We start from the raw sequence: 16,829 nt of genomic DNA on the forward strand, positions 1-16,829 counted from the left end.
CTGTGATGAATATGTATTTTAACAAGAGGGAGGAGCATAGGGTGACATACAGGAGGGGAGGAAGATGTACACAGGTGGAGTATATCTTATGTAGAAGGGCCAATCTGAAGGAGACTGGAGACTGTAACGTGATGGGAGGGGAAAGTGTAGTTAGGCAGCATAGGACGATGGTTTGTAGGATGACATTGGTGATCAAGAAGAGGAGGATGAGTGTGAGGGCAGCACCAAGGATCAAGTGGTGGAAATTGAAAAAGGGTAAATGTGAGGTGATGTTCAGGGAAGAGTTAAGACAGGCACTGGGTGGCAGTGAAGAGTTACTGAATAGCTGGGTAACTACAGCAGAGCTAGTAAGAGAGATGGCTAGAAAGGTGCTTGGTGTGACATCTGGAAAGAGGAAGGAGGACAAGGAGACCTGGTGGTGGAATGAAGTACAGGAGAGTATACAGAGAAAGAGGTTGGTGAAGAAGAAGTGGGATTGTCAGAGAGATGAAGAAAGTAGACAAAAGTATAAGGAAATGAGGTGCATGGCAAAGAGAGAGGTGGCAAAGGCTAAGGTGTATGAAAAGTTGTATAAAAGGTTGGACACTAAGGAGGGAGAAAAGGACCTGTACCGATTGGCTAGATAGAGGGACCGAGCTAGTAAAGATGTGCAGCAGGTAAGGGTGATAAAGGATAATGAGGGAAACATACTCACAAGCGAGGAGAGTGTGTTGAGCAGATGGAAAGAGTACTTTGGGGGGCTGATGAATGAAGAGAATGAGGGAGAGAAGGTTGGATGATATGCAGATAGTGAATCATGAAGTGCAGTGGATTAGCAAGGAGGAAGTAAGGATAGCTATGAAGAGGATGAAGAACGGAAAGGCTGTTGGTCCAGATGACATACCTGTGGAAGCATGGAGGTGTTTAGGTGAAATGGCAGTGGAGTTTTTAACTAGATTGTTTAATGAAATCTTGGAAAGTGAGAGGATGCCTGAGGAATGGAGAAAAAGTGTTTTGGTACCGATTTTTAAGAATAAGGGTGATGTGCAGAGCTGTAGTAACTACAGAGGGATTAAATTGATCAGTCACAGCATGAAGTTATGGGAAAGAGTAGTGGAAGCTAGGTTAAGAAGGGAGGTGATGATTAGTGATCAGCAGTATGGTTTCATGCCAGGAAAGAGCACTACAGATGTGATGTTTGCTCTGACAGTGTTGATGGAGAAGTACAGAGAAGGTCAGAAGGAGTTTCATTATGTCTTTGTGGATTTAGAGAAAGCATATGACAGGGTGCCTAGAGAGGAGTTGTGGTATTGTATGAGAAAGTCGGGAGTGTCAGAGAAGTATGTAAGAATGGTACAGGATATGTACGAGGGTAGTGTGACAGCGGTGAGGTCTACTGTGGGAGTGACGGATGAGTTTAAGGCGGAGGCGGGATTACATCAAGGATCAGCTCTGAGCCCTTTCTTATTTGCAATGGTGATGGACAGGTTGACAGACGAGATCAGACAAGAGTCCCCGTGGACTATGATGTTTGCAGATGACATTGTGATCTGTAGTGAGAGTAGGGAACAGGTGGAGGAAACCCTGGAGAGGTAGAGATATGCTCTAGAGAGAAGAGGAATGAAGGTCAGCAGGACTAAGACAGAATATATGTGTGTGAATTTGAGGGAGGATAGAGGAATGGTGAGGATGCAGGGAGTAGAGGTGGCAAAGGTGGATGAGTTTAAATACTTGGGATCAACAGTTCAGAGTAATGGTGAGTGTGGAAGAGAGGTGAAAAAGAGAGTACAGGCAGGATGGAGTGGGTGGAGAAGAGTGTCAGGAGTGATTTGTGACAGACGAGTACCAGTAAGAGTGAAAGGGAAGGTCTACAAGAGGGTAGTGAGACCAGCTATGTTATATGGGTTGGAGACAGTGGCATTGAAAAAAAGGCAGGAGTCAGAGCTTGACGTGGCAGAGTTGAAGATGTTAACATTTGCACTGGGTGTGACGAGGATGGACAGGATTAAGAATAAGTATATTAGAGGGTTAGCCCAGGTTGGAAGGTTTGGAGACAAAGCCAGAGAGGCAAGATTACGTTGGTTTGGACATGTGATGAGGAGGGATGCAGAGTATATTGGGAAAAAGATGCTAAGGATGAAGCTGCTAGGTAACAGGAAAAGAGGGAGGCCTAAGATAAGGTTTATGGATGTGGTGAGAGAGGACATGCAGGTGGTTGGTGTGGCAGAGCAAGATGCAGAGGACAGGAAGAAATGGAAACAGTTGATCTGCTGCAGCGACCCCTAACGGAGCAGCCGAATGAAGAAGACAATAATTACTGTTCTTCTTCTTTCGGCTTTTTCCCGGTTAGGGGTCACCACAGCGGATCACCTGTCCACTCACGATTGGCAGTGGAGTTTTACAGTGTCGAGTTGCCAGCCCGGCGCCCAACCTTCCACAGAAGGCAGACACACGCACGCACTCATGCCTAGGGCCAATTTAGAGTGTCCAATCCACCTACAGCCATGTCTTTGGGATGTGGGAGGAAACCCACGCAACCACAGGGAGAACATGCAGACTCCACACAGAAGGCATCCCAGCCGAGGATCGAAACGGAGAACCTCTTGCTGTGAGGCGGCAACGCTAACCGCTGCACCACCGCGGCCGCCCAAGACAATAATTATTGTTATAGATTTCTTTTGCTTCAGAAAATGGTTATTCACTTTTCTTATTCTATCAATATTTTAAGTTAATAGTGTTAGCATTTTAAAAGTGTCTCCTCTCGCATTATTTATGGATTTGTCCGGGAGTCATTGCGAGCTATGTGAATGATTAGTCATACCTTTCAAGTGTATTTCATTGTGAGGAGCGCGCGCCCCTCGTTTCATAAAGTAACACATTCTAACGATCTTGAGAAGTTCCCTAGTTGAAACTAAAATATATGTGTTTGTATTTGTTCATTTTGCCCGTTTGGAGAGAAGTCGTGTTCCGTATTTTAGAGACGGGAAGTTTTAGAGTTACGACGATTGATAATGATTACTGCATAACACTACTGCTTTGTTTCACACTTCATAAGCAAGGTAAAGCAAAACTACATAAGTACTTTTTCCAACTCGCCCACTATCAGCAATTAGTTCTGCACGTGTATTGGCACTCAAAAAGAGGCTTTCACGTACTTTGCACACTACAACGTCATCAGCCAAGCAAATATTGCGTTGTCTAGCCCTTATGGTGTTCAGTGGGTGATGATGATGGTAAGTTGAAATGCTATCAACTTGTAAGTCATGCTGTATACCAGTTCTCAACGCTGTTAGAAAGGTGCTGGTAACATTGACATCCAGTGTCTTTCGTCTCTTGTTCGTCATATATTATTCTTGTACAACTGTTTTGAAATGCTCGTCTATATTAGAGATTAATATGAGGTATACCTCAACTTACTGTTTACGGTGTGTGATCTGATCACGTTAAATTTTAAAACGCGTCCATAGGGGGATAAAAAACATACTTTTGTTTCAGGGTTATTTGGATCGCAAAGTATTAGCATTTGTTTGTGCGTTAACGGGACCGATGAGCTGTGGTTATCGTTATCCAGTGGTGTTTGGTTGAAATGGAATGCTACCGTATACTAACATACTTTTTTCAAAAATTGAGAACTTATGTTGAGAAGAAACACACATACTTTTTTTGTAAAGAACACTGTTTTAAAAGGATGTTTATCCATTACATGTCTCTCAACCTTTTACCCCAGAATTAAAAGCAAGGCATTAATTGGAGAAAGTCCCCCAATTAGGGACACTTTTCAAATCTGCTTAATTGATATTGAGCGAAAAACTGCGGAAGAGCTGGAGTAGATTTCTGAGTCAAAATGAGAGCGTTTCAAAACGGTCAGTTGAATCCTTTTAAAAGAAAACGGTAGCTATAGAGAAACTGATATTCGCTACGTTGCGAAGAACACGGGCGATATAGTAAACATTGTTATAGGTTCAAACCCCATTTTTATTTGTATTTTGCTCAATTATTCTGTTCGGTGTGAATGGCCGAGTATAGTACTCTCTGTCATTTCATCTTTGGTAAATACTTGTACTGAGCAAGCAGTCTTTGTGAAGTGTGGCAGTAGTTAATTAAGATAACGCTTAGTTTTACTCGGTGTATATAAAACCGTGAGGTAATTGCTGGCTTTAAATTAAACTAGTATCACAGTCGTTCCGAAGCTTCTCGCCAATTAGCAGGCAGAGCATCTAGTAACCGCATTCTATTTCAGTATGGGCTGAGGGCTGTTATTACTCAAACAAAGATTGGTGTAAGGTTATCACGCCAGTTTAGGCTAATAATTTGAGTCTTTCCATTTTCCCCATTTATTTAAAAACAAAATCACAACGCGTTTGAGCTGCCTCGTCTTTGCTCTGGAGATCGGTTCCTTTCCTGTAACGAAAGAAAGGGAAAAAGCTGTGACTAATATGGCTGTGTTGGATTTTATCCTAGTAACTTCACACTTGGCAGCAAATAGTAACATGGCGTGTTTGAGATCACTTGAGGTTAAGAGCGTGTCATAAAAACAAAATTTAACCCACAACCCCAATTTTGGATGCATATCTCAAGTGTACCTCATTAGGAGGAACGTACCTCATTTGGGGGTCTTAAAAAGTCATCAGTCCATGGTAGCTAGAAATTAATCACAGTAATTCATTAAAGGATGATCTTTGAGTAAAACTAGCATATTTTAACCATCCTATGACCTTCCTAGTTGAAGTTGTTAGTAAGCCATTAGTATGTGTTGTGCATTTTGCCCATTTGTTCCACATTATGAAGGCGAGTGTTCCTCATTTTGGAGATGGAAGGTTGAGAGCTATGTTTGGATGTTTTCCAGATTATTGCCATCTTGTGATGTTTTGTTGCGAGTAACAAATGGTGTGTGTTTTACAAACCGACTTGAAGGTGTACTACACGCACTTTGGACATGCATGACAAGCAGGCACAGATAGAGCGGAAGTGGTTACCCTTGTTTAGTGTACCTTCGCAAATCATTGATTCCGTAGTACCAAGACCAGCCTTTAGTCATCTGGTGCCCTAGGCAAAAGGGCCTTATAGCACACACCCCCACACAGCACCTGGTGCCCCCATCCTGGTCTACGTACACCATCCAGATTACTTGAAAAGTGCCCCTGCTACAATGGTGCCTTAGGCGGCCACCTAGCTGGCTGTGTAGAGTACATATGTGGTTGTATACATACTTAAAGTCCACAAAATGTTTGTAGACTGGATTGGCAGGCATTCTTGACACCTCCAGTAGTTGGAAAGAATAAAGAGCTGATCTTGAGTCCATGGTCAAGATGGAATCCCTGTTGCTTCTCTCTGGAAAAAAAGTGTGGGATGCCCCATGTATATGCTTTTTCAGGGAGGCTGACTGTGTTCTTCATTAAGTGCAGCATGTGCTCCCGTTTCCCTTTTGAAAGTGGGGAACTCATCGCAGTCTGCTCAGAAATATTGCCCTTGCTTTCACTCAACATTGAAAGGATGGATTTAAGAGAACACTACAGTGTCCAGGATGGATTTAAGATTACACTACAGTGTCCGACACTTTAGCGGTGCTGGCTGGATTTCGTCCACTGCTGCAGCCTTTCCACATCTGAATGTTCGATCATTGCAGTAATGTCAACTATCGAAATGACTGCAGTTAGTGTTGGCACTGCTTCTCAAAGGATGTGCTCCCTGAATTCAGCAGTTCCTAGTGTTCCTTCTCTTGTCAAAGACCTTTGTATGCAGTTAAGGAGACCGTTTGGGAGCATAGTTCAATTTCCTAGTTTCAGCACACCCAAGTGACTTGTTGAGAGTTGCACAGTAGGCTTGGAGGATGAGAGAATATAACTTTGGATTACTAAAAGCAGCATATTATGAGTTCGTAGCCTTAACTATTTTTCTTAACTGCTGAGAACAAGCAGGGCATTATCTGGTTTCCTTTACTGAGTTGTTAGAATTCGTAGTTCGTTTGTTGAACGGTTGGTGATGAAGCCAAAATTAATGATGCACAAAGCTTGGAATACCAGACCATCTTTAAATTAGTCTAATTCACCTAGTTAGAATGGGTTTTACATAACTATCGCAGTGCATTTTCTGATGAATAAGATTCCTGAAACTCTTAAAAGTCTGACATTACTTGACAGACTAATGCTCAGCAATTTTCTAGAAGTCAAGAATTGTAGGGGAACAAGGCAAAAAATGAGGCAAAATCGGGGGTGATCTGGTAGTGCAGAGAAAGTTGGATGTCGCAAGTCAGCATCACGACAGATGAGCTCCTTGTTGGAGAGAGCAGATGTACCTTATTTCACTTGATGCATTTTAACCTAATGTAACTTTTTTTATTTACCTTCCTGTTTTGACAGGCAGCTGTGTGTGTTTTTAATGTATTCTGTATTATACATTATAAACAAGTATTTTTATTTATTAGCTTTAGTTTAGTGGGCGTAAATTGCCTTCTTTTCAGTGGAGGTCCAGGAAAAAAACTACCATACGAAATATTAAATAGATAATAAAAATTTAACAAAATCCATACGATATATTAAATGAGAAAAATTTAACAAAGTCTTGATACAAATATCCTAAGTACATGCATATATCTTTCAGCATAGGTTTTGCAGTAATGTAGGTGATTTACTTGCACTAAAAATAGTATTATCTTAGAGTCAGTCGCATGATCATTGTGTAGTTTTGTTATAGTACTGCTTTGGTAGGTATAGTTATTACTGATGCATATTTTTGTTAAATTGAAAATTCTGCAGCTTGTAATTAAGAATTAAAGTTTTCTAACATGATTGCTGTATAGTCTTTAGTCCAATTCACTTAACTGGTTAAATTAAATACATGAATTTTGTACTGTCTTGTCTGTCCACATCAACTTGTGAGATATTGCCATGTGGCGGAACTGACCTATTAACTGTAGCAGTGTCCTCTGAGCCTTTGTCCCCTGAATCTCTTGAATCTTGGTTGCTGCTCATGTGTCTAGACGCACTTAACTCTGTATTTGTCATCTTTCACCTTTTTCTTTCTCAAAGCTGCCTTTCCTTCTTTACATTTGTGATTTGATTTCATGCTCCCAATTAGGTGGTTAGGGCATAGCCCTAACCGCCTACTCAGAAAGAGGGCTAAGTCCCAGCTTGTTGGCAATAGCATTTGTCAAATTTTCAACTGTGTAATTTATCTATCCTTTATTTCTGTTAGTTGTTGTCTTTAATTGTGATTAGTTAGTGTTATGCAGAAGCAGGCAGGTTTCAGCAAGTGTTCCCATTATGGCCAAAAAATCCCACCCCAGGATACCCATAAGCTTTGTGGTGCACCCAGGGCTGGGATATTTAGATCCCTAATGCAGTGTTTTTAGGGGCATTGGTCCACACTACTTTCAAGAGTAGAGGAAAAAAAAATCTCATCTTGGAAGGTCTTTCAGTTCTTTGTTCTGAAAGCAAGGAAGAGTAGAAAGAGGGGAAAAATAATGAAAGATTTTTGATTACAGCGCACCAGAATATTCTCTGTTACTTTGAATCTGTGCAAAAACATGTGGCTGCATCAAGGCCATCCATCACTACTACTACTTTGTCAGAATTCATCTCTTTGGCAGGTTGTATTGACATTTGATTGTCCTCCTCTAAAGCATTCATTAGACCCATCATAGTGTGTAACACACTTTTTTTGGTATGCACCTAACCAGGCATATCCAACAATTGGAACATCGTAGGGTTCCTCACTAAAAGAATACAGGGAGTAAGTAAAATGCCCTCTACAGACTGCCTCAAGGCTCACTTCTTGTATTGTCTCCTACAGGCTGTTGAAGGGGACATCTATGCCTGGCATACAGGGCATTGTCAGACTCCACTCTGGAACTCCTGCATATCTGCAAAATAAACAGCACCATAATTATCCATTCTAAAGGTTTAAACCTTGCCTGTGATATAATTAGGACTTGCTGGAGAGTGGTATGTATCTCAGAGACTACCCTGTTTCTGGAACAGGCTTCGCTGGAGAGTGGTATGTATCTCAGAGACTACCCTGTTTCTGGAACAGGCTTCCCATCCATGTGAAGCAGAGTTCCTCCCTAACCCAATTAAAGTGTAACTTGGACAATTAGATGGGGAATAGGAAATTCATCCCTGGCTTGGCACCCATGTCTAACTATTTACAGGCTTGCCCATGTTCAATCTCCCAGGCCCCTGCTTGTAAATGCTTCCATCTCCCAAGACTCTGCTTACACTCCTCAAGGGTATGAGAACTTGTCAGATATTTGGGATGCATGACTAGGCTTAAAAAGGCCCTTGTGGTAATCAGCCTAGTAAATGCCTATGAATCTATGGAAGATTGATACAGGCTTAGTAGAAGGACCCCGTCCTCAACTTAAGCTGGAAACTAGCTTTATTTGGATGTGTATAAACAAGATCACTTGCACTAGCTTACATGGGGGTTAAAAACAATGTAGTAATTGTTTCAACCTGTGAGTGTGCTTGCTTGTTCTTTCAGCATGTAACACTGTAGGGGTACACAAAAAGTAACTTGTTTTCATTCTTGGTTTAGTGATGCAGGCTGTATTTACAGATGTCTTTGCAGAAGATGCACTTTTGGAGTAAGTGGACGGACACCAATTTGTTGATGTGGGTGTAGCTTACTGGGGGAGGGCAGCAGTCCAGGAGTACAAATTTGAACATCCAGGCTACAACTCTTGTCTTAAGGCAACTCATCAATATGCTTATGAAAGTTCTGGTAATCCGGTTCAAAACTGCTGTCTTGCTTGATTTTTGGAGAGGTATTGTACTATTTTTATTTTTAATTGGTTTTCTGATGTCATCACATTTTGACCAGTGTTACAAGGTGCATAATATCGCAATGCTGCCCAATCCCCTTCTCAAGAAGCCCAAAGCTGTTATGCGTGACCGTCCCAGGTATGACTTGGCAGAAAGGGACAGCAGTAAAGGAGATCTTTCAAAAAAGAGACCTCCAAGAGGTCCTGCAAGACCAGAAAGGCATATTAGTTTTAACCCCCCCCCCCAAAATGATCTGTGCAACACCCCAACATTGGACCAGTAATCAAGTAGTCTCAGTCCTCACCACTAGCACCAGTGGGGGGGGGGTATATTGGAAGGATAACTACAGACACAGTATTTCCAGATGCAGCTCTCTGCATCAACTGCAATTTCCCTTAAGAGCACACAGAGACCACAGTCAGTCTGGGGCTGGTTTCTCCTTTCTCCAGATCCCCAATAAGCTTTCTCGCTGGCACATGTATGGAGTTGAGATCCCAGCTGAGTGGCCAAGCCAAGACCACCATCACTGCGTCCAACCAGTGATTTGTGTCCCTGTCCAAGTAGCTGACACACACACACATTGAGGTTTTACTTGTATACACACACAAACCTGGGAAAGGCTGGCTCAGGTTTACTAGCTATGCCCCTTTCTGCCCAGACTGTAAGGTAGTTATTACTAACACCAACCATGTCCTTATCAGCTACTTTAAGCCCCTTAACAAAGGGTGTCCAATCTTGGTGTGTAATGTTGCTATCAGTACAAATAGTAGTTTGACCAATAACAAGGCTATTAGGAGTGGCCCACAGTGTCACCAAATAAAATGCAAGTACTCTCAGAACTTAAATAGGTCTCATAAATATCAACCACAGTGATGAGTTTAAATGTATTTAGTAGTAAAAGAACAAGAAAATACTCTGCAACTAATCACAGTTACATTAGAGTTCAAAATCACAGGAAATACTTGCAACAGCATTGCAGGACAGTCTAAAAAATGTGGAAAACATCTAACTATACTTCCCTTTATTCCTGACTGACTCGAACATAATTATATGGTTCCCTAGACTGACTTGCAGAAAAACAAGGCAGATGAGGTGAGTGGATGTTCTTGTCAGGTCAAAGACAAAATGCTGTCTCAATTTGTTAAATTAATATTCCAAATATTACTGCTGGGATAGCTTGCAGAATGACATCACTTCTTGTCATTTCAGTCCATCTCCGGTGAAACCCCCCAACTGATGCAGGTGGTAGCAATTAGCATCTACTTGTGAAACTACATAAACAAGGATGTTCTTAGATCTATGGCATATCCTGGAAGTCAGAACAATACACTTCCAAGACAGTCCAAAAAAACTTCTAGTTCTAGACATTGTCAGTTACCACACTGAAAGATAACATTCTTTTATTATGTTGTCATAAAGCAATTTAAATTTCCAGCCATTCATCTGAAGCTAACCTCCTGACTTTGTTTCCAGTATTAAAATGTATCCATCTAAACGGTCAGAATAGTGCAGGTACATTCCTGTTCTGTTCCTGTAGGGGCATGCTGTGGTTACATTTTAGCTCAGTACTTTACAAAATATGTCTTCTGTGCCAGCAGCCTCACACAACATGCAGTTCTAATACACCCATAACACCAGCATCTTACATGAAGCATGCTGACATTCACAAATGACAAATAACCATTTACAAAATTCCAGACAGCTGTGCTGGCAGTATCTCCTTCTGTTATACTTCTGTATAAATCATGTTAATTTTCACAAATGGCATATAATTATTTACATAATTCCAGCGAGCTGGGCTGGCAATATCTCCTTTAAAGATCCCCCCTCCCCCAAGACTCCAGCTAGTTTTTCAAGTGACCCTTGAGAAGTGTTGCTTGTGAGGGGTAAGACTGTTTAGGAATACACTACCCCATTCCCTGTCTTGAGATTTCAGCTCCTTGGCATTGCTGACCCCAGTACAATGCTGCACTGTCCTATCATATGCCTGCGATCCTAGGCTCCACCATAGTAATTTGGGATTTTGCTGGCTGGCTCCCTGTACCCATAGATCCCCTCACTCATTCTGCCTTGTACTGCAAATATTAACCACCTGGACCTCTGTCATGGTAAGATTTCATCATGTTAACATGGTACAGTTTGTGCCCCTGCCTAGCAGTTCTACCATGTAGTTAACATCATTGACCTTCCTTACCACTTTGATGGGTCCCTCCCAAGCTGTCTGCAGCTTGTTGTGTCTGACAGGATTGAGAACCATAACCTGATGCCCTACAGCATACTCTGTAGCTCAAGCATTCCTGTCATACCAGACTTTTTTCTGCTGTTTGGCTTATGCCAGGTTCTCCTGGGCCAAGCCCATGAGTTCTCTGAGCCTTGTCCTGACGCTTAGGACATATGCTACCACAGACTCCTTGTGGGATTCACACTCACCCTCCCACTCATCTCAAATCCGATCTTGAGGTCCCCTCGCCTTATGCCCATACAGTAACTCAGAGGATGAAAAACCTGTTTATTCCTGGGGCACCTCTCTGTAAGCAAACAGATGGGGCAAGTACTTGCCCCACTCCCACTTAAACAGGTCTGCAAATGCCCATAGCATGGTCTTGAATGTAGAGTTTAGCCTCTCAAGATCATTAATCTGGGGATGGTAGAGGGTCGTCATTAGGTGCTTCACCCCACAGTGCCTCCACAGACAAGCCAGCAGGTCTGGCATGAAATTGGCACCTCTGTCGGTCAGTATTTCTTTTGGAAAACCTACTCTGCTGAAAATCTCTTAAAGCATTTGCACCTTTTCTACCTCAATGGAGGAAAGAGCCACTGCCTCAGGGTATCTGGTAGCATAATCCACTAACACTAGGATATACTTATTCCCTGTGGAAGTTTGGGTACTCAGGGGTCCCACAGTATCCATAGCTACCCTCTGAAACAGCTCCTCAATCACAGGCAAAGGCATCAAAGGAGCCTTCACCTTGTCTTCTGCCTTGCCTACCTTTTGGCACTGCTCACATGTCCTGGAGTACCCTGTTCCATCCCTGGAAATCTCAGGCCAATAAAATTTCTGCATAATACAGCTCTGTGTATGCTTTATGCCCATATGACCTGCAAAGGAAATGTCATGGACAGTGACTAGAAGTGCCAGACAGTAGGTTCTGGTCACTACGACTGCTATTCTCTCACCCTCTAGCCCTCCCTCGGGGTCCACTCTCTGTACAGTAACCCTTTGTCCCAGTATACAGATTTCCCCTTTCCTTGAGAATCGGGTGCCTCACTAGCTTACCTCCCTCAGGCCTTGTAATGTAGTGTCTGAGAGCTTAGCCTGTCTCAGCTCTTTGTAACCCTTCCCAGCTCCCCTTCCACAAGAAGTCTGGTAGTCTCTGACAGCGGTGCATTACTGTCAGCCTGGGGACTACTACTCACCTCTGCCCTTGCAGTCACTCTGTCCAAGGGAACATCAGAACCCACAAGCAGCTGTGGCTCATCTTCAGTCTCACTGCTACAGGGTAGCTCCCTCCCTGAAGTAACCACCTCACCAGTCCTGGCTGCAAGTGTGCGGTCTGTCTCAGCACCCCACCAGGCTTACCAGACCCACATGCTTGTTTCCAAGCCTGACTGCGTGTCACTGCATTATCAAAAGCATTCCCTACCAGGATATCTGCAGGGATATTCTCAACCCCATGTACTTGCTTGCTTCCTTTTCCAACCTCCCAGTCAAGGTGAACTGTAGCCAAAGATGTTTGGAATGGGGTCCCCCCTAAAGCTCTGACTGGTTTAGACTGCCCAAGCAAGTAGTGCTCCTGGAGGTTTTATGATTGTTTGGTCAGAGGCTCTCTCTTAGCAGTGGCCTGTTTTCCATTTACTAATAGGATGTAGCCTGTTGTGGTAGTTTGGTACCCTTGTCTCGAGACAACTTACTGCTGGCATTCTGTCATTCCCACTTACTGGCTCTCCCACCTTGTCTCTGTGGACATCTATAATTTTCAGCTATTCTTCTGAAGCTAACGTCCTGTGTGTTTCCAGTGTTAAATATATACATCTAAATGGTCACAATAGTGCAGGTACATTTTTGTTCTGTTCCAGTAGGGCATGCTGTGGTTACATTTTAGCTCAGTACTTTACAAAATATCTCTTCTGTACCAGCAGTTTGTACACAACATACAGTTCTGTTACATCTGTAACACAAGAATCCTACATGAAGCATGTTGACATTCACAAATGAGACACAACCATTTACAAAATTCTAGACTGACTGCTGTGCTGGCAGTATCGCCTTTTGTTACATTTCTGTGTTAATATTCACAAATTACATATTATAACTTAAAAAATTCCAGTTGGCTGGGCTGGCAGCATCTCCTTTCGTGTTGCGTAAAAAAAATTTGGATGGTCACAGTGCAAGACGTGCTTCTAGTTTGCAGGAAAGTTATTTGACTCTATGCGACAGTTGAAGTATCCAGATATCCTCTCTTTTAGGTCATGAACCAGTTGCTACCAGTTTTGTGCACTGCTATTTGGTCTCACCACAGCGCTGCAGTTTACGTCTAGTGCATGCCAGTCCTTGAAGCCCATCAGAGATTGAAAGGGATCTACATATTCCCATACCTGGACAGCTGGTTTTTAGCTGCCACAACAAAAGTGGTGTCTCATAGTATCATAGTAGATTACTAGGCTGTCGACCCGTTTTAAGCCTAGCTGTTTCATCGCAATGTATTACCATAGAAATACTAGTTAATACCAAAGATTGTGTTTAGTGATGACTGCCTACGCCCAGGAGGGTTGTGTACGTTATCCTGGTAAGAATTTACGGTGCCCATTCACTCGTCCAGGTTCCTTGTGGACAGTGTCATAGAGGTTCTCTTTTTCATGTGAATTGGTAGATTATTCCAGAAACACAGCAGTCGCTGGGAGATAGATCTGTTCCTCCAACATATCCTGTTTAGTCGCAGGCCATATTTAGGTCCCTGGAATGGGTAGCCTAGTCTCATTTGATTTACGGATATGCAGCAAGTTCATTAGGTTTAGCTGTCTGATTGCTTTGTAGGCCAGGCATAAGTCCTCCCTAGGAAGTCTAGACGATACGGAGTATAGTGACAGGGACTTTAGTCGGTCTGTTTAAGGCACATGCTGGAACCCCTTTATCTTTGTTTGAAATCTCTGAGGTCTGTCTAATTGCTGCAGTTGCATAGTACAGTACATGCTGAATGGGGCGTTATTCTCAATTATGGGCCAAGTATAGGGGGTTGTAACTTTTGCTCATGAGGTGATGCCTTTACTAATCAAGTGTGCTATGTAGAAAACATTCCTTACTACAGTAGACACATGGCGGTCAAAGTTAGTCACAGTCAGCTTGTGATCCCAGGTCTGTTATACTTCATGGGTACTTAGAACTGTGCTGAGCAGGTTCCAGTCCCTACTTTATACGCCTAATCTTGTACCTTTCGGAATAAAAGACTGCATACACTGTAGTTCACTTGAGAATTTCTTGTGTACAGTAGATGTTGAAAGTATTTGAATAAAATCTTACTGTCTCAACAGTGCTAATAAACCTGAAATAGACTGAATTATGTCTGTAGCTTTTGCATTCATTAAACTCAGAATTTTTCCATTACTCCTGAATAATATAGTTAATATTCTGGAATGCTAGATATTTGACCTGACTTGCACCCACTCTTGAGTCTGTACCAAACTTCTAAGAACTGCACTACAATGACGTATCTGTCCAAACTAAACTCACTTCTGTATCTGAAGTATCTCTCCTACTAAAATCATGTAAATTTCCAACCAGTTCTACAGACTTATTCAAGTACAAACAGACTTGGGAACCAGGTTAATGTACTGCTCATTCTGTTGGCACATTTTATTCTCACCAGTGTTGTTAACTGAAGGTTATTCATTTGTACTGAAACATTCCTTGTATATTTCTGCTTTAATATGGCTACAATTATAGGCCAGTGCAAAGAGAATACTGTAGCAAACTACGTTTAAGTGGAACCTAATCTTAAAGTTTGCCCTGAGACCCCCTAAACAGGTGTTTATTTTTGTAGATACTTTAAAATATGAGGGAGAAAATGAAGACGCAGGCCTGCCCTTACATTTTTAGGTCTATGCAAGGTCTGTTTATTCTGAAACAATTGTCTCTGAGATTACTGAACTGGACTTTGCTTCTGTAATTACTTTAGTCTTCTTTATCTGACCTAAACTGGCCCGATGGGTGGTTGGATAGCCGGGAATGTTGTATAACCCCGAACCACCAAAGTTTGTAATTAGAATACACTCTGAAAGTGAGATTTTAGTTGAAATACTCTTTCAATGAAAAGAAATGCAGTTTAAGTACCTACTGTACACACAACAAAAACAGTTTAAATACACGTACTGTACACTCTTTGAAAAATAAACCCTATTAAAATACTGTACTGTACACTCAAGGAAAAAAACATTTTATTGTATTGCAATGTAGTATCTACTGCAGATGTAAGTTACTAGGTAAAACAAAAATGGTTATCTTGGTTTGTTTTATAGAATCTCATCTCTTAGCTGCTGCTCATCTCTTAGCTGCTGCTAGGTCATGCCAATGCCGAAGTAACAAGACATCAGTACTGGTGGTCTCTGATTGCTGTTCCATATACTTTAGGGCTGCTTCAGTTGCTTTTACTCTGTCAGAGTGACTGATTTTTCTCTGTTTTCGGTGTTACTCTCTCCATTGGCATCGTTTCCATTCCCAATTACAAGTGTTAATATATCTTCATCTGTCCGTTGATATTGCTAGTCTTTGTTTATCCTTTCTTGTATGTCATTGTTCACATTTTCACATCCTGGAATTTGTTGTACCAATGAAATCAAATTTCATTGTGTTCCTGAATGATTTCAGTATCAACTGTTTAACTTTCATATTCAGAAAGCAGCAGCCTTGCAATGGTTTGTGGTTCATCTTCTTCCCATGATTCACTAGTCCAGTCATATCTTTTAAATCAGCTTTTCAAAGTTTTTCTAGTAACCCATTGTCCTGATCGCCTCTAAGTGCCATAAGAAGCTTATGATGGTATTCTTTTATTTAGACACTGTGATAAACCCTGATCCATTGGCTCACATAAAGAGGGTGACGTTTGGTGGAAGAAAGTCTTTGTGCCCCCACTATGTAGTTGAGACTTATCAGGATGAGATGGAGCATTATCAAGTATGAGGATTGGTTTTCTTGGCAAATTGGTGGATTTTAAATGCTTTTCCACAGCAGTTTTTTTTTTATTTCTATAGCAACTGGTAAAGCATTCAGGGTTGCTTGTGGTTTTTGGAAAATCAAAACTAGCTTCATTTTCTGGCTACCTCCTGTAATGTTACTGTAAGCCAGTATAGTAACTCTCTCCTTGCTTTGTTTATAACCATGCACTTGACGCTTCAGACTGAAAAAATTGCTAAAGGAAGCATTTTATAGCTGAGACCTGTTTTGTTGCAGTTCTATAACTGCTGATCTGATGATCCCTCATTGTCCGTGAGACTTAAAATATTTGCTGTAAAATTATCAATTAACTCTGACTTTGCCAATACTTTCTCACCACAAATATTAAGCTGCCTCATTCCAGATTTTTTTTTCCACCAATTTAGCCAGCCTGCACTTGCTGTAAAATCAGGATCACCTTCATTTTAATTGTTTTTGGGAAAAGCAATGCTTTCTCTTGCAAGATGGGACCTGATATAGGTGTACATTTCTCTCTTGTTGGGTAAACAACAAAAACAATGTTTTATTCGCTTTCTCGTAGTCTTGATTTTTCTCATTGTTTTTCTATTCTGAAGTCCTTCCTTTGAAACACGAACAGAACCCCACTTTTCTAGTTTACGTCTGTTTCGTTTCCATTCACCAACAGTTACTCGTCTAACTCTGTCAGACTACTTTTTGCTCTGACTCACCTTTTGTCTAGCCTTTTTAATGCGTCAGGTCAAGTGTAAAAATCCCTTTTTTTTTTTTTTTTTTTTTTTTTTGTTCTTGTTTCTTAAAGTAGACTGTAGAAAAATGCACCACACTAAAATACAGTGCAGTTTGCACAGTGGCAAAGTCAAGGCACATGTGTTGGCTGACATGTGGTAAAACATCATACAGGC

The 16,829-nt window shown here is 41.7% G+C and overlaps 1 protein-coding gene across 3 annotated transcripts in view; it reads left to right on the plus strand.

The window, feature by feature from the left end:
- The first annotated feature begins 2,868 nt into the window (after positions 1-2,868).
- STK31 (serine/threonine kinase 31) overlaps positions 2,869-16,829 on the plus strand; it is a 5,081,810-nt gene continuing 5,067,849 nt past the window's right edge. For 2 of the 3 annotated variants that reach the window (XM_044067546.1, XM_044067547.1), the window contains exon 1: positions 2,869-3,212. In XM_044067546.1, coding sequence (XP_043923481.1) covers positions 3,204-3,212 — 9 coding nt within the window. In that variant the 5' untranslated portion in view covers positions 2,869-3,203. The remainder of the gene's footprint in view (positions 3,213-16,829) is intronic. The other variant, XM_044067545.1, reaches the window with a different exon arrangement.

The sequence above is a fragment of the Protopterus annectens genome, chromosome 3.part1 (genome assembly GCF_019279795.1).
Source record: "Protopterus annectens isolate FY-2018-M chromosome 3.part1, PAN1.0, whole genome shotgun sequence".
Taxonomy (NCBI): domain Eukaryota; kingdom Metazoa; phylum Chordata; order Ceratodontiformes; family Protopteridae; genus Protopterus; species Protopterus annectens.